Source organism: Rhinolophus sinicus, chromosome 8 (genome assembly GCF_057876585.1).
Source record: "Rhinolophus sinicus isolate RSI-liver-muscle chromosome 8, RSI-T2T, whole genome shotgun sequence".
In the NCBI taxonomy this organism is placed as follows: Eukaryota; Metazoa; Chordata; class Mammalia; order Chiroptera; family Rhinolophidae; genus Rhinolophus; species Rhinolophus sinicus.
The window spans coordinates 60,046,713-60,067,716 of NC_142508.1; the positions used below are offsets into that span (position 1 = coordinate 60,046,713).

The following is a 21,004-nucleotide window of genomic DNA, read 5'->3' on the forward strand; positions in this document are numbered from 1 at the left end:
TTTGAGGTTTTGTTTTATCATTTTTCCCCTATCTCAACATCACAAAGATATCCTCCCACAACTTTTTCTTTTATTAGTTATAGCGTTTTACCTTTCACATTTAGGTCTCTAATTGCCCTGTGTTTATAACGTGAGGCAAGTGTCCAAATGAATTTTTCTTCCTACAGTGACTGAGTTTTCCTACTATCATCTATGATGCAGTCGCATCCTTCCCCGTTGCTGTGGGGCACAGCCTGCAGGCTTCCCATAGAGCTGGGCCCTTTCTGAGCCCTGCCCAGCATACCCGTTTCTGTGCCACTCGCTGGCTTGGTGTCATGGCACACCCTCATGGCTGGGAAGAGTGCCCCTTGGTGTTTCAGTTTCAGAACTAACCTGTGTATTTGTGGACCTCTGTTCCTCCATTTAATTCTAGAAGAATTCTTTTTCTTTGGTCAGATTCCTCAACAACAACAAGAAATTCCTGCTGGCACTTGGATTGTGATCGTAATGTATTAAGTGAGCCTGGGCTGATTGGCTTTTCACTGCACTTAGTCATCCCACCTTGAACTTGGTACATTTTTGCCCTTATTCAGGTTTTCCTTCAGCCCATTGACAGGATGTAAACATTCCCCCTTGAGGTCGCCTGCAGTCTCTGATTGATGAATTCCTGAATAACTTGTAGCACTTGTTATCATGGTGTGACATCAATTCTATGGCCTTTCTTTCTCATCAGTTACTGATTTTTCTAGTTTGTAGGAATGTTTGATGATCATATGGTCTGCAGATGATGACTGTTTTGTCCCTGTGTCCCCTCCCTACTTTGTCTTTCGTTTTTTCCTCTTGGCCGATTGTGCTGGCCGGGTAGCAGGATGATTGCGCTGCAGCGAGGAGGGAGGGGGTGCATCCTGTTTTCTTTCCAAACGCAGTGGCCATTATTGGCATCATCACTACTTTCCCCAGTGTCGGTCCAGGTTGTGGTGTGACTTTGGGAGTGGCTTTCAAGAGTATCTTGAGTGCCATCTCTGCAGTGTAGGTGGTAGCTTCGGTCAAGGGGATTTTGAGGCACTATCCAGGCTCATTGGAAAAAGTGCCAGGATCAGCTGGGCCTTTCTCCCAGGGGCAACGGAACAGAGGTGCCGGGATCGTGCCAACCCTACTTAGTTCCTTCCTCAGTGCCAAGGCCAGATGTCGCCCCCCCATGTCCTGGAGGGGGTGGGAGCTGGCCTGGCCGCTGAGCCCCCCATGCACATCCTCTTGCCCTCATACCCACCTGTATCCTCTCTTCCCAGAACGTGCTGGCCAAAGCCCTCTATGACAATGTGGCTGAGTCCCCGGATGAGCTCTCCTTCCGCAAGGGCGATATCATGACGGTGCTAGAGCGGGACACACAGGGCCTGGACGGCTGGTGGCTCTGCTCGCTGCACGGGCGCCAAGGCATCGTGCCCGGGAACCGCCTCAAGATCCTGGTGGGCATGCATGACAAGAAGCCAGCAGGGGCTGGCCCTGGCCCTCATGCTCCGTCAGCCCCGCCCCAGCCTGGTCTCCACAACCCGGCTACCCAGTATACATCCATGCTGCCTGCCGCGTACCCACCCCAGCCTGACAGTGTCTACCTGGTGCCCACCCCCAGCAAGACTCAGCAAGGTCTCTACCAAGCCCCAGGCCCCAGCGCACAGTTCCAGTCTCCCCCGGCCACTCAGACGTCCACATTCTCGAAGCAAATGCCCCATCACCCGTTTCCTAGCCCAGCCCCAGACCTTTACCAGGTGCCTCCAGGGCCTGGCAGCCCTGCCCAGGACATTTACCAGGTACCACCTTCCGCTGGGATAGGGCATGACATCTACCAGGTGCCCCCATCCATGGACGCACGCAGCTGGGAGGGGACGAAGCCACCGGCAAAGGTAAGGCCACCCTGGCATGGCTGGGCAGCCCCCTGGTGGGTTTTGCCCAGGCCCTGGTTTCTGGGCACTGCAGGGCCCAGCTAAGCACCTTTGGGTTCTCTGGGGCTCCGGCAGCAGCTCTATGTTGGTCTGGGGCCAAGGTGGGAGTGAGTGTTTGGAGAAGATGTTCATCCTGCTGCTGAAGATGGGTGTGAACAGGCTGGGCCAGCCCAGAGAGGCGACATCTGAGCTGAACTTGGACCACAATGTGACCTTCAGCAGACACCCCAGTGGGAGGGTGTCACCAGCAGAGGACACAGCCTGTCAGAGGCCTGCCTGGAGGTGTGGAAAAGTCTCTGCATTCCAGGTGGGCAGGCGGGGCTTGGCTGGTAAGGCCAAAGCAGAAGGCTGGGAACAGACCGTCAGGGACCTGGGTCACCAAAGACCCCGATGCCTTTCTGACGGTGGAGAGATTTGAGTAGGAATGACCTGCCCAACCAACCCATGTCCTAGTAAAGTCATTTTGCCCACGGGGAGCATCGAGGGGCCCCGACTAGGGCAGGGAGCCAAGAAAGGGAGGGAAGGTTGGGAGCGTTGGGCGGCACTTGAAGGATAAATCAAGTATGAAGCACGGTGCAGCAGGTAAAGAATGGCTGAAAACCCCAAAGAATGGATTGGACAAGAGATTTTTTTTTCCTCACACACCTCAGTTTGGAGGTGAGCAATGCATAAGGGACGTGCCTGTCAGGGGCCACAGCTCCTTCCGTCTGGTTGCTCTGACATCCTCAGTGTGGGCCTAGGATGCTCGCCACATCTGCCTCCCAGTCAGCAAGAAAAGGAGGAAGGGACAAGGGGCAGAGGCCAGCTGCCTCGTGCTTGGGGGCTCCCACGAGTCTCTGGAGAGATGTGTCAGCCCCTTGGGTGGGGGTGGAGCACAGCTTCTGCCATCCCCTCTTCTGGGACCTGTTAGTGGGGCTGTGGGCACCTGCAGGGTCACCTCTTTGTGACTCCTGCGCCTTGGGAAGGACACTGCCCATAGGATCGCCAGGATAGAGTTGCTCTGAGAGAGACTCTGGTTCAAGCCCCTGTGAGCTGTTGCCAGTCTGATGTTGGGCTACGAGACGCAGCTCTGCGCCCCACACTCTGCTCCACACAGGCCTGTGTGCCCCCTCCCCTCCCCAGTCCATGTGCCTGTAGGAAGGAGGCAGGACTGAAGAGGGAGGCCAGGCCCCACTGGCTAGTTTGAGCTGAGTTAGGAACAACTTTTTCTCAGCTTTGGCCTGTGTCTTCCCGTCAAGAGTTGGGGAGTAGAGATTCCTGAGGGCTGGAAGCAGAAGTCCAACTGTCTTGGAGGACAGTGGCCACGCTTAGCTCTCCCTCCCTGTCTCCTCCATGTCTGTTCCTCCATTATAGCTCACCCGGCTGGACCCTAAGAAACCCGGCCCATGGCAGCAGGAAGGCCCTCATAGCCAGCCAGCCATAGCTTTCCGGCTCAGCCCTCCTCCAAGGGAGACCACAGCTGGTGGTGTGTCCTAGAGGCCCCGGTGGGAGAGGCCAGGTGGCAGGCACAGCAGCTGGGCTCTGCCGGGATCAGCTTCCGGGGGCCCAGGCCCAGCCTCATCTTTGTACCCTGTCTAATCCAGGGCCACCTGTGTCTGGAGCAACAGTGGCCAAGTGGACACTCACTCCACGGTACTGAGCCTCTGTCCTCAGAGCCGTCTCAGGGCTGAGGTAGGAGACGTGCCCATGATAGCTGGGCAGAGAGTCAGCAGGCAGTGTCGCCCTGCCCCTGTCCACGGGGCGGAGCTTGGCAGCCAGGAGACCTGGCCAGAGGTCATTGGCTGGCGAAGGTGGGGCTCCATGGACTCTGGCCACCAGGGAACCCTGGGTCACTGGCTTCTACTTCCTGCCCTACCTGCTCCTTCAACTGCCTGGCCAGAGACAGGCTGGTGGCAGAAGCGTGCCGTGCTGGGACTGGGGTAGCCCGACTGAGGCTGCTCCCAAGACAGCTTCCGTGGAAGGAACAGAGTCCTGCCAGGGGAGTACCTGTCCTGTGGGTGGTGGCAGGGAGCAGTGCCTAGCCAGTGAGTCTTGGGACAGGCCATAGCGCGCGCGCGCTCTCTCTCTCTCTCTCTCTCTCTCTCTCTCTCTTTGTCTGTCTCTCCCCCCTCCATGCTCTGCACACACCCCAGGGAGGCACACACTTTTCCCTACGCACCTCTCACTCCCTGAGTCTTTGCAGTTAAGCCTGGCCTGTCCTGGTTCTTCTGTGAGGCCAGGCAGGCAGCGGAAGCCCTGTGGGCCAGGAAACCAGTGAGCCCCTTGTGGCGGGCCCTGGACTCGAGCCCGTTTTGGTCATTGGTTCTGTTTCCCTCCCACTCAAGGGGCTTGCTCTCAGACTGCTTCTGGGTTCACCTGCGGGCGCCTGGATGCCCTCTCCTGAGAAGTCTCGTTGCTCCTGACCTGGCCAGCCTCAGTTGCTTTTATCTCATGAGCATGAAAGTTGTGCTTGTCTGTCATAGAATATACTTAATGTATGAAAAAGCCTAGCTATGAGCTGCCCTAATCAAGAGGTAATCACTGGGAAATTTTGGCATATTTTATCTAGCATATTCTCTATTCATCTTTCACAGATTTGTAGACATACTTCTGCATTTTGAGGTTATAGATTCAATATCAGATATCAAAAGCATTTTGTTGGGTGGGTCCCTGTACGTGCTTGTGACTGCTGCCCTGGATTTTGCTGTGTCCCCCCGCCCCCCACTGTGAGGGTAGGCTCTAGGCAGTTTCTGATGGCACATGTCTCTGTGACAAGCAGTGATGCAGCACGCATCTTGGTGTGTGTACATCTGTGCCCACATTTCAAGGTTGTGCTTTCATAATCCTTGTCTTCCCCCTCAGAAGTCTGGGAAACTGAGGCTCCTAGTTCCAGCGGGGGAGGTCGGTGTGGCTGAGGAAGAATCCTGTCAGGACTTGGTTGGGGGGCTGGGGCCCTGGCACTCAGGACGCCAGACAATGAGTGAGAGGGCCAGTGGTCAGAAGGGATCAGATGCCTGGAGCCTGGAGCAGAGTGGCCTGCAGGACTGGGGGGCGTGGTCAGGGCCACATCGGGGTGTCGGCACCCTTTGGGCTGGGCGTAGTGTTAGGAAGCTGAGAGAAGTCCGTAGGGTCCCCAGTGGGAGGGGTGTTTTTGTGTGGTCACTCTCCGGGGAGTGCCTCTGGGTCAGGGGCCGCAGCTGTGCCTGAGGGGACAGCTGTTGCGCTGGGTCAGGCTGCCGGGAGACACAGCTGAGCTCAGTCCTGTTCCTTCTGGGAGCTTTGTCTCCTCCCCAGGCTCCTGGTGCTGGGCCATGGTGGGGCCAGGAGCAAGGGGACCCATGTCAGGTACTCCGTCCCACAGCATTCAGTGGTGCTCCACTGCCCAGAGGAGGAAACTGAGCTCCTAGATGGGGGTGGGGTAGGGGTGTGCCAGGGCCAACTGGCCTGGGTCATGTGTGAGTCTCCCCCTTTTGCAGAAGGGGGAGACTGGCAGCTTGGGAGTGGGGGTCACAGCCTGGAGGTGGCTGGGTGCCTGGACAGAATGGGGCCGGCGGCCTGTCCCATCCCAGTGGGTCTTGGTAGCCGTTATCTTCATGCCTCATTTCTGCTCTCTACAGGCACCCTGCTGGGGCTCTGCCCGGCCTGAGTCTGTCTGTCTTTGGATGTGTGTCTGGCTATGGGAATTTGTTTTCTCTGCTTCTCTGTGTCTGTCTTCTGCACTTTTGAGATGTGTGTGAGAGAGAGCATGTGGGTCTTGGGGATGAGGTCTGTGTCTCTTCCCAGACTCTGGCTGTGTCCCCGCCCCCAGGGGCCTCCAGGTCCTGCTAACGGAGCCCCAGGTGCGGAGCATGGCGGCCTGTGATTATGGGCTCAGCAGCTCTCTGGAGAGTGGGTTTCCCTAACAAGCTTCTCCCCACTGGCGGCTGCCTTACTATTTTTTTCTCCCAGAAAAACATTTGCTGGCCAATATGGCTGCTTACTGTCACCGACTGAGCCGCAGGAGTGGCAAGCTGCCCAGAGCCCGGGGCCTGTGCTGCCTGCTCTTTCTCATCTGTGGGAGGTTGAGAGGGGCTTGGGTACACACCCCTTTTTGTGGAGCCGGGTCCTTACCTCCCTCAGAGGTCGGCAGGGCCTAGAGATGCCTCAGGCCTTGCCTCAAGGCTCCGCCAACCTGCCACGTCCCGCCAGCTCCCGCCTGCCTGCCCTGCTGTTGGCAGGTTCCAGTGTCTAAAAATAGCTCTGGAGGAGACTCAAGTCTGGGGCTCGAGGAGGGAGATGAGTCTGAGGAGGGCCGCCAACTCCACTCCCAGACACACTGTGGGTGGGGTGCAGTGGGCCGGGAATACCCCATGGAGGTCTGCCCCAGCAACTCGGGGAGAGCCTGCCCAAGAGCCCCCAAGTTGCTGCAGCTTTGCTGCCCCGGACACAGGCAGGGGACGTGTCAGATCAGCAGGAGGCTCTGACAAGGTCTGGGCTGCTCAGAAAAGTGCTGGTGCCCACACTTCCAGGGGGGACACTCTGCTGCTCCTGGGGTACCCAGTGTGTGCACATGCAGCCTGCACCCTCCAGGGCACAGGGGGTGCAGAGCTGGCTGTCACTGTCACGGGAGCTGGGTACAAGCATGGACACAGAGTTCTGCGGCGCCGAGCCCCAGGGCGGGCCCTGCCTCAGCCCCGCTGCCCCCAGGGGTGTGTGTGGGGAGGGCCTGAGTCAACCGTGTCCCAGACATCCCCTTTGATTATGGAACAAAAGGCCTTTCTGTGGAGAAGAGCAGAGCAGGGAACCTTGTGGGGGAGGCCTGCCCTGAGCTGACTTAGGAGATCCCGCTGGCCCCTCCCACAGGCCCCTCCCCTAGGGCCTGAGGAGTATGCAGGGAAGAAAGCTGCCAGCCCAGCACTGCCTGCCAGGTCTGGTACTGACGTGAAGGGCTGGGCAGCTCAGAGCTCTGGACCCTGGGCCAGGGGGAGGGCACTGGGGAAGGGAAGGGAAAGGGCTGGCCTCCTCTCTGGTCTTGGTCCTGTGGGTGTGGTGCAGTGCGGAGTGGCCGTCTTGGTTCTAGTCTTGTTTACTCCCTCACACCCGCACCCATCCTTCCATCTGCCTGAGAACTGGCCATGAGGTCAGAGAGTCCTTACTGGCCCCAAGATGTGCTGGGGGCAATGAGGAGGGCAGAGGTGCTGCCTGCTGCGCTGCCGTGCCACCACCTCCTTGGAGGCTCCAGGCCTTGCCTGTCGGGATCTCCTGCAGGCCACCTCCTCTGAGCCTAGCCTGAGGAAGTCACAGCCTGCCACCACCAACTCCATTTGTCCTGGAGCCAGAAGGTGGTTGCTGGGTCCTATACTTGGGATAGACCCTTGCTGGCAGATCTTTCTGAGGACAGTGCAGCTGGGAGGCATCCCTAGGTAGGGCACCCCACTCAAGGGTGGCCCATCCTCCCATCAGCCTATATATACCCTCTTTGGGAACCTTCCAGGTCATCCAACTGTGAAGACCACTTCGGTATCCTGACGAGAGCCAAACTCTAAGCAAACCCTAGGGGGTCTTAGTATTCCCCAGGCATTGTATTTCATTGAAGAAAGGGCAGAGAATGCAAGGGGATGTAAGCTCCCTTGCCTCCGAGTAGCCTCTGAACCCACCCTTGGGGAGCCCCAGCCTTTATGTGTGTCATGGGGGAGTAGAGTTTCCCTGAGGACCTGAGGGGGGACCCTGGGGGCTGGCGTCTAGGGCCGGTGGTAACAGTCAGCTGTCTGCCCTTAGGTGGTGGTGCCCACCCGTGTGGGACAGGGCTATGTGTTTGAGACCTCCCAGCCAGAGCAGGATGAGTATGACATCCCACGTCACCTGCTGGGCCCGGGACCCCAGGACATCTATGACGTGCCCCCTATTCGGGGGCTACTTCCCAGCCAGTATGGCCAGGAGGTAAGTGTCGGGACTGGGGTAGGGGTAAGTCGGCCTGGCCCTGGCCAGGGTAGGGTGGTCCTAAGGTGGGTGCTGTGTGGTTTCTGCTCTTTCCATCCCCTCAGGTGACCCTGGCACCTGTATCACTGTACCTTTTCTACCCCCAGGTATATGACACCCCCCCCATGGCTGTCAAGGGTCCCAATGGCCGGGACCCATCTCTGGACGTCTATGACGTGCCCCCCAGTGTGGAGAAGGGCCTGCCGCCATCCAGCCACCATGCGGTGAGCAGTCAGGGCATGCTGGGGCCTCGGGCTGAGACCGGACTGTGTGTGGGGTTCTGGGTATGACTGAGCGTGTGTACTGGGATGGGGACCCATATCTACAGGCTTGAGGGCATCGAGAGACCTGACTCCAGACCCCGGCTCTACCCCTCACTCACTCTGTGACGAACGCTTCTCAAAACCTCAGCGTCCTCATCTGTAAAAGGGCCCCTTGGTGGGCTTTCTTCACAGGTTCTTGAGAGGATCACACAGGATATCAGGCAAGGTGACTCAGAATTCATCATCCAAACCAGGACACTTCTGAGAGCGCAAGGGAGATGACCAGTAATATATGTCACACTGAATAAAACACACAGGTAGCTCAGCCAAGTACCTGCCACAGAGCAGAGAATACACAAGTGGTGGTGGTGGTTGTGGTGGTGATGGTAGTGGTAGCGGTGGTAGTGGTGTCATAGTTGATCTTCCACCAAGTGTGTGAAGTTACAAAGTGAATTAACTCATGTAATCCTTACAACAAACGTATAAGAAAATTTTCCCATCTTATAGGTGAGCAGACAGTCACAGAGAGGTTGAGTCACCTTCCTTAAGTCACACAGCTAGTAAACCATGGAGCCAGGATTTTGAACTCAGGTCTGGCTCCAGAGTTGGGCTCTTAACCATAACCTGCGTGGATAAGAATCCTGTCGAATGTGTGCCCCTGGGCTGTGTCTGTGTATGTGACTGGGTCCTGCCCCTAAGCTCCCAGGTGGGCAGATGGGCAGAAGCCTTGACCACCCTTTGGCCCCTCCAGGTGTACGATGTTCCTCCATCGGTGAGCAAGGATGTGCCCGATGGCCCACTGCTGCGTGAGGAAACCTATGATGTGCCCCCTGCGTTCGCCAAGGCCAAGCCCTTTGACCCGACCCGCCACCCAATGGTCCTTGCTGCACCCGCTCCGGACTCGCCGCCAGCTGAGGATGTGTACGACGTGCCGCCCCCGGCTCCCGACCTCTACGACGTGCCCCCTGGCCTGCGGCGGCCTGGCCCTGGCACCCTCTACGACGTGCCCCGTGAGCGGCTTCCTCCTGAGGCAGCTGACAGCGGCGTAGCTGACGATGGTGTGTACGCGGTGCCCCCCCCAGCCGAGCGAGAGGCCCCCGCGGATGCCAAGCGCCTGTCAGCCTCCAGCACAGGCAGCACACGCAGCAGCCAGTCAGCCTCGTCCCTGGAGGCCGTGGTTCCGGGCCGCGAGCCCCTGGAGCTGGAGGTGGCTGTGGAGGCCCTGGCGCGGCTGCAGCAGAGTGTGAGCACCACCGTAGCCCACCTCCTGGATATGGCGGGCAGTGCCGGCGGGTCTGGGGGCTGGCGCAGCACCGCCGAGCCTCAGGAGCCCCCCGTGCAGGACCTGCGGGCTGCCATGGCCGCCGTCCAGGGGGCGGTCCATGAGCTGCTGGAGTTCGCCCGCAGCGCCGTGGGCAATGCTGCCCACACTTCCGACCGCACGCTGCATGCCAAGCTTAGCCGGCAACTGCAGAAGATGGAGGACGTGTACCAGACGTTAGTGGCCCACAGTCAGACTTTCGACAGTGCCCGGGGAGGCCCCGGGACCACTCCTGAAGACCTAGACCGCCTGGTGGCCTGCTCACGGGCTGTGCCCGAGGACGCCAAGCAGCTGGCCTCCTTCTTACATGGCAACGCCTCGCTGCTCTTCAGACGGACCAAGGCTCCTGTGCCAGGGCCCGAGGGGGGCGGCCCCCTGCACCCAAACCCCACTGACAAGGCCAGCAGTATCCAGTCCCGGCCCCTGCCCTCACCCCCCAAGTTCACCTCTCAGGACTCGCCAGATGGGCAATATGAGAACAGTGAGGGGGGCTGGATGGAGGACTATGACTACGTCCACCTGCAGGTGGGTATCTGCCCTGCCCAGGTTCCCCAGGCCCCTTGGGAAGTCCCTCGCCCTCTCTGAGCTGATTTTTCCACCTGTGTCGTGGGACCCTCATCACCCCCACACAGAGGGCTCTTGTGGCCAGAGGAGGGTCTGGCCCCAGCAATGCCTCAGTGAGGCCCTGTGCCCTCCTCTCACTTTGACTGTCCAGGCTAGAGGGCCCCCCCACCTCAGGCCTTTGGACCAACAAGTCCATGTCATCAGGGTCCTGCAGTGCCAGCCAGGAGTGACTTCTGAGCACCTGGAGGGGTTGAGCTGCTTGGCGACCAGGGCAGAGGTGGCTCTGTTCTGTTTGGGGAGATGGATTCTGAAGTGTAAGCAAAGACAAAGATAGTTACAGGCATGGGAGAAATAAGGTGATGGAGGGTGGAGTAGGAGTGGGCCTCTGAGCAGAGACCTGGATGCCAGCTGAGTTGTCTCAGCATTCTGGGCTGGGCTGAGTCGGCAGGTGCCAAGGCCCAGTGGTCTGGAAAGCAGGGAACAGGCCCTGTACGCCTAGGGGATGGGCTTGGAAGTGATTCCTGGCATGGGAACCCTGGCAGGGAGGATGGCCATGGCCACATAGCGTGTGCCCAACCCCTTCCTGGGCTGGCTGGAATTGGAGGAGGCTCAGGAGAAATGCTTCCCCTGGAAGCTGCCCCCACCCACCCTAGGCTTGGTGGCTTCAGTAGGAGCCTGGTGTGGTGTGCAGCGCCACCTGGTGGCCGCGCATCCTACACTCGGCCCGATAGGACCTGTGGGGCTTCTGGCTCAGCCCAGTCTTGTGTCTCCCCTCTAGGGGAAGGAAGAGTTTGAGAAGACCCAGAAGGAGCTATTGGAAAAGGGCAACATCATGCGGCAGGGGAAGGGCCAGCTGGAGCTGCAGCAGGTGAGGAAGCTCAGATTCACCAGCTTCTCCCAGCACAGGCTTCTCATCTGTCAGAGAAGCCACCCCTCAGAGCCCGTCTCCAGAGCTGAGCCTCCGGGCCCTCCCAGCTCAGCCAGTCCCCCCTCAACCACATGACTGTCTCTGTGTGTTAAGTTATTATTAGAATAATCATGGTAGACATTTTAGAGTGCACATACAGAAACTTATAAAAAAGAAAAAAGCCATTCACACCCAGAGGTGTGTTTGAGATGATGCTTTGTGAACAGTTACATCTGCTTTTACCTCAAGCATTTTTCCATGGTATTAAACATTCCTCATAAGTTATTTTTAAAAGGCCACATAACATCTGTTACTGTTGAACATTTACATTGTACCCAATTTTCCTTAATATAAATAGTACTGCTGTGTTTATCTGCAGACAGAATTTCCTTCATATTTTGGGTCATTTGAAAGGGATAGTAAAAAGAAAAACAAAAAACTAAGATTCTGATTATGAAGATAATAGAAAATGAAAATATAGACTAGCACAAAATAAATACAGCAGTACCACCCGTAAGGTTTCCCTCACCCTGCCTTCCCCCGGGGCGTAGGGAAGGATGGTATGGAGAGCCTGTTTTCCCTACCCTGGGACCCGAGACAAGGCATACATTTTTCAAAGCCAGTTTCCCCAGCTGTAAAGGGGGGGGTTATAATTGTTTCTATTTCAGGGTCGATGTGACAATTCCATAAGTTTTTAAAGAAAGCACAGGAGTGGCCAGTTAGCTCAATTAGTTAGAGCGTGGTGCTAATAACACCAAGGTTGCCAGTTCGATCCCCACATGGGCCACTGTGAGCTTCACCCTCCTTAAAAAAAACAAAAAAAGCACAATGCTTAGGAAGTTCCTGGCACATAGAGCACACTAAATAAAGAACTGTTATTTTATATATATATATATATGTAATATATGGGATTTCCACTGATTCAAGATATCACATATACTTTATTCTCTTTGTCTTCCTCTGAACTCTTCCAGCATTTAATCAGTCCTCTGTTGGTGTTTACTTTTTTAAACAGTGCTGTACAGAATATAAATCTCTTCACATATCTGATTGATCACTTAGAGAAATTACTAGAAGCTGGAAGATAGGAACGTGTATGAAAAACTCTAAACATCTAAAATTCCTAGGCCAGGAACATAATGTACAAGTAAAATACAAGTACATAAAATGTATTGGCAAAGACGTTTATTGCTCCATTTCCGTATCGGTGAAAAATCTGGACTCGCCCCAAATATCTAATAATAGAGTATTGGTTGAATAAAGTATGAACATTCATACAGTCGAATATTATGTAGCTATTAAGAATTGTCAAAGAATGAAAAAGACTCACCAGAGTTTAAAACAAAAATGAGTATTCTCTCACTAGGCAAAACTGAGTGGGAGTTTCAGCAGGTAGCTTGCCTACGGCGAGGAAAGTTGAGGGTTTCAAGTGTTAGGTTTCATGTTGGTTTTGCCAATTAAGGCTTGACATCTTGGGTAGAATGGATCTTGTCTGTCCTTAAGTCTGTGCACAGCTGGTCACAGCCACTCAGTCCCCTGGTCAGAACCAGCTCTGGTGAGGACACGTTGGTCACAGCAATGAGTCCCAGGCAAGGGCTGTGGCTGGTGGAAATTTCCTCCTCCCACATGCTTTCATACATACTGGTATGAAATGAATGACATGTTGTCGGGTGCTAAAAGTAGGCGATAAAATATTATATGTTTTCAGTGTTCTAATTAAAAAGGAAATTCACATTTAAAGGAAAATATCTTGGAAGAATATCCAATTTTTGTATGGATTTTTGTTTTCTGAAACTTGACAAATACCAGGACCTTTCTTTTGTTTAAAATTTTTATTATGAAAAATTAATCCATTTATAAAATTGAAGAAAATAGTCCCCCAGGTACCATTAACTCAGCCCCAATCATTCTCAGCACAACAGCTAATCCCCCAAATCATTTCAAAGATATTTTATATTATTTCATCTGTGAAAACTTGAGTGTGTAGTTCTAAAAGCTAATTTGTCAGAATTTTAACATTTCTGGGTCCGTGGGATTCCAAGTGACGGCTGCTTAGTGTATTTGAATCTTACATTATGTATGTTAAGAAAATGTTTGGTTTAGCTTTTCATTTTGAAATATTTATAGATTCACGGGAAGTTGCAAAGAGATTACAGAGCAGTCCTGTGTACCCTTCACCCGGTTTTCCCCCAAGATTGCATCCTGAGTAACTAGAAAACACCCAGACCAAGAGATTGACGCCCCTGCAGCCGCTCCTTTCTTCTCCATTTCTATCGTTTTAAAAATGTTACATAAATGGAATCATAAATGATATTGGCGAAAAAGTTACTTGGAGAATCTCTAGAACAAAAAAGTTATTTGGTAAGGATACATGCTCCGCCAGTAGGATAGAGGTGGCCTGTTCCCCACGGCCACTGACTCAGAGTATCGTCCCTTTTTAGAAGGGGTCCATTTTTATCCCTTCTTGCTCTGTGGCTGCAGTTTTGACTCTGCTTTCCCTCTCTCCAGCTGAAGCAGTTCGAGCGGCTGGAGCAGGAGGTGTCACGACCCATAGACCATGACCTGACCAACTGGACCACGGCCCAGCCCCTGGCCCCGGGGCGGACAGGTGGCCTGGGGCCCTCGGACCGACAGCTGCTGCTTTTCTACCTGGAGCAGTGCGAGGCCAACCTGACCACGCTGACCAACGCAGTGGACGCCTTCTTCACCGCTGTGGAAACCAACCAGCCGCCCAAGATCTTCGTGGCACACAGCAAGTTCGTCATCCTCAGCGCCCACAAGCTGGTGTTCATTGGGGACACGCTGTCGCGGCAGGCCAAGGCCGCTGACGTTCGCAGCCAGGTGACTCACTACAGCAACTTGCTGTGCGACCTCCTGCGTGGCATTGTGGCTACCACCAAGGCGGCCGCCCTGCAGTACCCATCGGCCACCGCCGCCCGGGACATGGTGGACAGGGTCAAGGAGTTGGGCCACAGCACCCAGCAGTTCCGCCGGGTGCTGGGCCAGCTGGCAGCCGCCTGAGAGCCGATGGCCAGAGCAATGGAGGCCTGCAGAGGTCACGCAAGAGAGTCATGGCGCCGCTGGCATCGGGACGCACAACCCTAGCTCCACCCAGGCCTGGGGTCCCAAACTGTCCAGGGATTTGTACATATTTATGACGGGGCAGGATATGGGATGATGCAGAGCTGGGCCCGGGGGCCTAGGCCGGCCAAGGAGCAGGCGCGTGGTCTTCCCCGAGTGCTGCGGGCCTGGGGAGGGTCAAGGGGGCCCGGCCAGGAGCATGCAGGCCCCCTGACCCACATGGCCTGGGCTGACCCCTGTGGCTGACCCCAGCTCCACAGGGTGCTGTGTACCTCCCAGGGCCAAGGCCGCTGTTGCTTGATCCTTCTGAACACTAGGAGAAAACCCTAAAAAACTATTTTTCATTATTGATTTTCCAATCATTTGACTAATAGGCTACATTTAAATAAAATTCTAAAAATGTAAAGCAGCCTCCTGAGGTGTGAGACGTGAGAGGGTCCTTGGGTGGAAAGGCGGGTGTGTCCTCACCTGTGGATGCCCAGGGTAGGAGTGGTTGGTTGAAGGGGTCCATGGTGAGGCTGTGGGCGGCCTCTTGGGAGGGTGAAGAAGCAATGGGTCCCCGCAGAAGAAAACCAAGGCCGCAGGGAACAGCAGGGCCAAGGAGGTGACGCCCCAGTCCAGGGCCTGAAGCCGGTAGGCTCAGCCCAAGCACCCTACAAGAATTATCTCCTGCAGGCGGGTGAGCTCTGCTAATGGCTGCAGGACCTTGGGAGCTGGGGGTGCACCCAGCTCGCCATGAAGTCTGGGCAGGGAGTCCAGTGTCCAGGACTAGGTCGGAGCCCTGAGAGTCCAGCCTCGTCTCACCTTCCCAAGCTGCTGCCTCTGCCTGATCTTCTTTCTTTTCTTTTTTAAAAAGTTTTATTGGGCAACTGTTTTTTTCCAGGACCCATCAGCTCCAAGTGAAGTCGTTGTCCTTTAATCTAGTTGTGGAGGGCGCACGCAGCTCAGCTCCAAGTCCAGTGTCCATTTTCAATCTAGTTGCAGGGGGGCGCAGCCCACCATCCCATGCAGGAATTGAACTGGCAACCTTGTTAAGAACACGCGCTCTAGGGACCGCCGGATGGCTCAGTTGGTTAGAGTGCGAGCTCTGAACAACAGGATCGCCGATTCGATTCTCACACGGGCCAGTGAGCTGTGCCCTCCATAACTAGATTGAAGGCAGCGAGCTGCCGCTGAGATTCCGGAGAAGCGGCCAGACGGCTCAGCTGGTTAGAGTGCAAGCTCTTAACAACAAGGCTGCCGGTTCAATTCCCGTATGGGATGGTGGGCTGTGCCCCCTGCAACTAAGATTGAAAACGGCGACTGGACTTTGGAGCTGAGCTGCGCCCGACACAACTAGATTGAAGGACATCGATTTGGAGCTGATGGGACTGATAGGCCCTGGAGAAACACTGTTCCCCAACTAAAAATAATGATAATAATAAATTTAAAAAACACGCTTTAACCAACTGAGCCATCTGGCTGATTTTCTTCCTCCAGCATCCTAAGGTCTTCTGCCCAGGCCACCGCTCATCCAGCTGGTCCTTTAACAGGACAGAAGCAGCCAGGATAGGGTAACAGGAAGGAGGGTGCTCCCTCATCAACCATTGAGAGTGTTGGGTCCCTTCTAGTGTCCCCAGTGGGGGCCTGGGAGGATTCCTGGAAGCATAGGTGTGTGCGGCCAACAGCAGACTCACCCCCTGGATGCCAGTCCCGGCAGGGGGCCTGAGCATGCTGAGCAGGGGGCAGATGGTGAGGACCTTGTAGCCCAGGTGGGAGAGTGGGGGTCAAAGTCCCATTTCATCTGCCTGTGCCCTTCCCAGCTCTTCTGGAGAGGGGTCTAAGGAGAGACCCCCCCGTACCTGGCCTGGCGAAGGCCCAAGTTCAGGCCTTGGAGGCCCCAACACAGGAGATGGACACCATCGATGTGAGTTTCACTCGGTTTATTGAGACTTTGTGGGAGCAAAGTCAGCAGGGAGGCCAGGGTGGGGCGGGGGCTCAGTTGGCGGCCAGGATCTGCCGCACCCAGGGCATGAGTTCCGTCACACGGGCGTACACGCCAGGGGTGGAGGTGGAGCAGGTACCGCTGCCCCAGGACACGATGCCCACCAGGGTCCAGGCTCCATCCTTCTGGCAGACCAGGGGGCCGCCAGAGTCACCCTACGGGAGAAGGAGAAGCGGGCTTGGATCTGGCAGCCCAGGTGGGGTTCCCAGATGTTCCCAGAGCCCAGTCCAGGGCCTGATTGCCAGAAGACTCAGCACAAGCATACTGGAAAGATGATGAAAGAAACTTGAGCAGCTCTTTCTATGGTTTGTGCCCCTGGAAGTCTGGACCACCCTCTGGGGTGGGGTTTTGTGATAGAGGCTCAGTAAAGCTGGTTTGATTAGTAGGGGGGAAGTATGAGTCGTGCTGGTCTTGGGGCCACTGTGAGGAAGGGCTGCCCAGCCCCTTCTGGAGCCATTCTAGGCTGCCATGTTCCACTGTCCAGGCTGTGCACTGCACAACTCCAGGAAGCACCATTTGTTTAGACACCATTATCAATAGAATTTTGGGTTGTGGTGGCTCCAAGGCCAAAGCCCCTTACTCTGGCACTTGTGCTGAGGTCATTGGTGGGTGATCTGCCAAGAGCCCTGTCTTCCCAACTACTTAGGTAGGAATGCCCAGCGAAATGCCCTGCTACTTCCATTTCCTCTCTACCAAGCCCTGGCCTGGCCTTTTGCTCAAATCCATCCCAGGCTGGGAGGAAAGGGATTCGAGGGTAGCCTAGGAAGCCATACCATGCAGGAGGAGACGCCACTGGCACCTGCGCAGACCATGAGGTTGGTGATCTTGTTGCCCCAGAACTTCTTGCAGTTGGTGTTAGACAGGAGGGGCAGGGCTGCCTGCTGCAGCTTGTCAGGGGTCTTGGCATCTGGAAGGGCAGAGTGGGTGGTCAGTAACAGTAGCCCTGCCCTGCCCGCAGCCTCCGCTTCTTGTCCACCCACCCTGTGGCCACTCACTGTTGTGTTTGGTCAAGCCCCAGCCCGTGGTGGCACACAGCGACCCCGCAGGGAAGTCGTCAGAGTCCTCAGGCAGGCACACAGGGGACACGGTCTGGGAGAAGCGGGCGGGCGTGGCCAGCTTCAGCAGGGTGATGTCGTTGTTGATGGTGAACATGTTGAACTTGGGGTTCTTGAAAACCTGTTGGGTGGGGCCGACAGCCACAGTTGGGGTCTGGGAAGAAGCCAGCGCACGGCAGAACAAGGGCGCTGGGCTACCCCTCATCGCCTTGGTGTCCTCTCTGGACAACCATCTGTTTAGCTCAGCAGCGCCTCCTGTGGGCCCAGGATGCAGGCAAAGACTGTCCCTACGTGAAACCTCACTCACCTGCTTTCTGCTTTGCTGTATCATGATGGGGTATTGGGGTGATCGGGAGCTGAGGCACCCCTTCCCACTATGCCCAGCCCAAGGGGTTTTCAGGCCTTTTGATCCAGCCCAGTTAGCCTGGGCTGCAACTGCCAAGAGCCCACCCTGCCTGGAGCCACCTGGACTCTGAGGGCCACCATACCTTGGCAATCTTCAGCACCTGGATGTCCTCAGCGTCTGAGCCCTGGTCAAACTCCCCGGCCACGACCAGGTGAGAGGTTCTGGGAAGGGCCAGAGAAAGGAGGGGTTCCTGACATGAGGTGGTGGGGCCCTGCTGGGCTGCCGGGGGCTGGTGTGTGCGGTGCTGATCACAAGATTCAGGAGCTCAGAATACCAACAACTGCCCCCTGGAACAACTATGCCAACAGTCTACCCCATGTTTCCTTCCCAGAGACCCCTGGGAGAACAGCAGGACTGAATTTTCTTCACATTTCCAAATTAGGAAACTGACGAACAAAGGAGTCAAAGGACTAGTCCTCAGTGCTGAGGGTCTTCCCCCCACTTAAGGGGTTTCCTGGGGACCCGAGGCCCTCACCTGACACTGCAGTGGGCGGCGGTCACCACCCAGTCCTCGCTGATGAGGGAGCCCCCGCAGAAGTGGAAGCCGGTTTTGTCCTGGAGGAAGAGGGGGAGGTGAGTGCTGGCTGGACACCAGCAGCCCCCAGCGGGCCCACCACCCCAGTGTGCCCTCCACTCATGTGCAGAACCCCCCTCACCTGCAGGGACACCTGCCAGGGCCAGGAGCCAGGGATAGCCTCTTCCCCATTGACGATCCTGGACAGGCCACTCAGCACGGGGTGGATGGCGGGGACCCCGCAGCCTGGGGGTGGGAGTATATGGTGAGGGGTGGAAGCCAAGGTCAACTCTGTGCCCCCCAGCCAGGTCCCATGGCCCCAGGAATTCCCCACGGACAACTCAGTCTGCTGTATGCATCAGCCCAGACAAGTCCAGTGGGTTGAGTGTGAGGTGGTGCAGGACCAAAGCCTGGGCAGGGGGCCGGGCTCTGTGGGTTTGAACCCCGGCCCCATCACTGCCTCGCTTAACTACTCTAAGTCTCAGTTTTCCCATCAGCAAAATGGGGGCCATATGGTTGCTAACCTCACAGAGTCGGTATAAGGACATAAGAGGAGTTAGTAGGCACAGCAGGAACTTGTTCTGTTCCTGGCACATAGTACGCACTCAGCAAACACAAGTTAGGGCTGGTGGATGCTGAGCCACACCTGCCCACCTGCTCACTTTCTGAGCCTCTTTGGGAGCCCCCAACCGTTCAGAGAACTCTCTGACCATCTGGACCTGTCGTCCCCGTCCCCTGCACAGGGTGTGAGGCCTTGGGACAGCCCCAGGAATGTCTCCCTACTCCTCGGAGGCCTCACTCTGGCTGGTCTGATCCAACCCTCCCAGCATGCCCATTGTAGAGAAGGGGCTGGTGAGGCTCAGAGGGGGAGAGACTCGCTCAGCCTCACACCACCAGGCACAGTAGAACTGGGAGTAGGGACCCCGGGGCCCCTTGCTGGCCTCAGGGTTGGGGACACAGCCTTCCCAGCCTCTACCTGCCCCGGCACTCACCGAAAGCTGTACCCAGGAGGGCGCAGGACAGGAGCCAGAGAAAGGTCATGGTGCTGTGTTCAGAAAGGTGTAGAGCCCCTGCCTGGGGGGTTCCTCGTTATATCCCTGTGCATGAGGCTGTTATCTGGAGACCTTGAGGTGACAATCTCTTTCCTGGGTGTGTGCCAGAGAGGGCAGGACGTACCAGAGCAGGCCAGGACAGCAGCAGCTGTGGCCATGGCCGAGCTTGGGGTCATGGCCAAGGGCAAAGCTGAGGCCAACCAAGGTGGCCCCCAACCCACAGCCAAGAAGAGAAAGAGATCTCATGGCTTTTTTCATTCCCACTGCACTTGGCTTCCTCCTCTTGGCCCTGCCTCGGGAGGGGCCCTGTGGCAGCAGCCAGACCTGGCCAAGAGTTGAGCCCCAACCGAGTCTCTCATGGTCTGGAGGACCTAGGACAAGTAATTTAGCTCATCTGTTAGTTGTTCAAAACTCCCTGGGCAGTGTGGTCAAGTCGTGGGGATGTGTGGCGACCAAGGGGTGGGTGGTAGCACAGGTGGTCAGGGGCTGAGGGTGTTTCTCTCCTGCCCCCCCCCCCCGCTCTTGGGTTGGCCAAGAAGGTTCAGTGAAGGCTTACTTTAGTATCTGTGCTGGTCACTCAGGCTGTTTGCAGTGTGGCTTGGAGGGGCATGTATCCCACTGCCAATTCACAGGGACCTGGGCCCTTCCCCCAGGTGCCATGAGTCCCTGGAGTTAAGCATGAGGCATCCAGGGCAAGACTGGGTCCAGGGGCCAGCCAGAGGGCCCTTGCTGTCACCCCAACAAGAACTGATGGAGGCTGGACCAGGCAGGATACCGTGTTTCCCCGAAAATAAGCCTGGGTCTTATATTAATTTTTGCTCCAAAAGACGCATTAGGGCTTATGTTCAGGAGACGTCATCCTGAAACATCATGCTAGGGCTTATTTTCTGGTGAGGTCTTATTTTGGGGGAAACACAGTAGTAGGAGCAGGGAGGTCTGTTTCTGGCTTGGGCAATAGCATGGACAGTGGGGCCTTTCCCAGCAACTGCAAAACTGGGGAGGGAGAAATTTGGGTTGAGGCTGCCAGGTATAGGACAAGCGCCCTAAAACGCACGAGGAAAATACCTCCTGGCTGGGTCTAATTTCAATTGCATTGCTGATTGTAGTGTGCTAGTTCACGATGCAGATGTCGGCATCAGACAGCTGTGGGGCCTTAGCAAGTTACTTACCCTCTCTGATCCCATTCCTACGTATGTAAAATGGGGATGCTGAGTGTGGGTTCCACAATATGAAAGGACATGGCCCATTTCGAGCGCGCTAGGACCAGACCTCACACACAATTCACGTTGCTTGGTCCTTGTCCTTTCCTGCTTTGAATTGCGTATTGGTGCCCTTTGCACATCCTGGAGGACTAATGACAGGGCGGGGTGGCCACAATGTTATTCGGAGGGAAAGCAGGACACAAAACAAGATGCAGACTGTGGTCCCATCTGAATGAAATTGTACTGTCTGTGCAAGTGCCTTCATCCTAGCCACCGATGCTTACCAGGCCCCTGCTGGACTAGAACAAACCGAAGAAACGCAAGTTCCTGCCTTTAGCAAGCTTACATGGGGGCAAGGGGTGGGAGAGTTCAGGGAAGAGAGCAAAAAAAAAAAAAAAAAAAGTAAGATATACCTTCCTATCCCTTTAAGGAGTTACATTATATTATTATTATTATTATTTATTATTATTATTATTAATTACTACTACTACTACCCGAGGGCCTCACTGAGAACATTTAAGTCACAGCCTAAGAGTTTACAGGTGTGCTCCAAGCGCAGGTCAGAGGACCTGGGGTCCAGGCAGGGGGAATACCGAGAGCAAAGGGCTGGCGGAGCGCTCCCGAGTGTTGCAAAAAGCCGAGAGGGCAGGAAGCCAGGGCGGAGAAGTCAAGGGGTCCACCGAGGAGGGTCCTGATGAAGACACTACCAGGATCTGGATCGTGACCCTCTGGCCACCCCTGGATGCTGGGGCCTGAGTAGGGGAGGGGCAGGGCAGCTGGGGGAGGGGACGCAGCTGCG

The 21,004-nt window shown here is 55.9% G+C and overlaps 2 protein-coding genes across 6 annotated transcripts in view; one reads left to right on the forward strand and one right to left on the reverse strand.

The window, feature by feature from the left end:
• BCAR1 (BCAR1 scaffold protein, Cas family member) overlaps positions 1-14,398 on the forward strand; it is a 35,851-nt gene extending 21,453 nt beyond the window's left edge. For all 5 annotated transcript variants that reach the window (XM_019710676.3, XM_019710657.3, XM_019710666.3 and 2 more), the window contains exons 2-7: positions 1,269-1,880; positions 7,656-7,817; positions 7,964-8,080; positions 8,871-9,965; positions 10,783-10,872; positions 13,420-14,398. In XM_019710676.3, the coding sequence (XP_019566235.2) occupies positions 1,344-1,880; positions 7,656-7,817; positions 7,964-8,080; positions 8,871-9,965; positions 10,783-10,872; positions 13,420-13,932 (2,514 nt within the window). In that variant the 5' untranslated portion in view covers positions 1,269-1,343 and the 3' untranslated portion in view covers positions 13,933-14,398. The remainder of the gene's footprint in view (positions 1-1,268; positions 1,881-7,655; positions 7,818-7,963; positions 8,081-8,870; positions 9,966-10,782; positions 10,873-13,419) is intronic.
• A 1,501-nt stretch (positions 14,399-15,899) lies between these two features.
• Positions 15,900-19,093, reverse strand: LOC109459397 (chymotrypsinogen 2). Its single transcript, XM_019753805.3, has 7 exons — positions 18,944-19,093; positions 18,094-18,197; positions 17,913-17,992; positions 17,520-17,598; positions 16,972-17,152; positions 16,750-16,883; positions 15,900-16,131 (listed from the first exon to the last, which is right to left on the reverse strand). Exons 1-7 carry the CDS (start codon positions 18,990-18,992, stop codon positions 15,970-15,972), a joined length of 789 nt encoding a protein of 262 aa, XP_019609364.1. The 5' UTR covers positions 18,993-19,093; the 3' UTR covers positions 15,900-15,969.
• Positions 19,094-21,004: the final 1,911 nt, after the last annotated feature.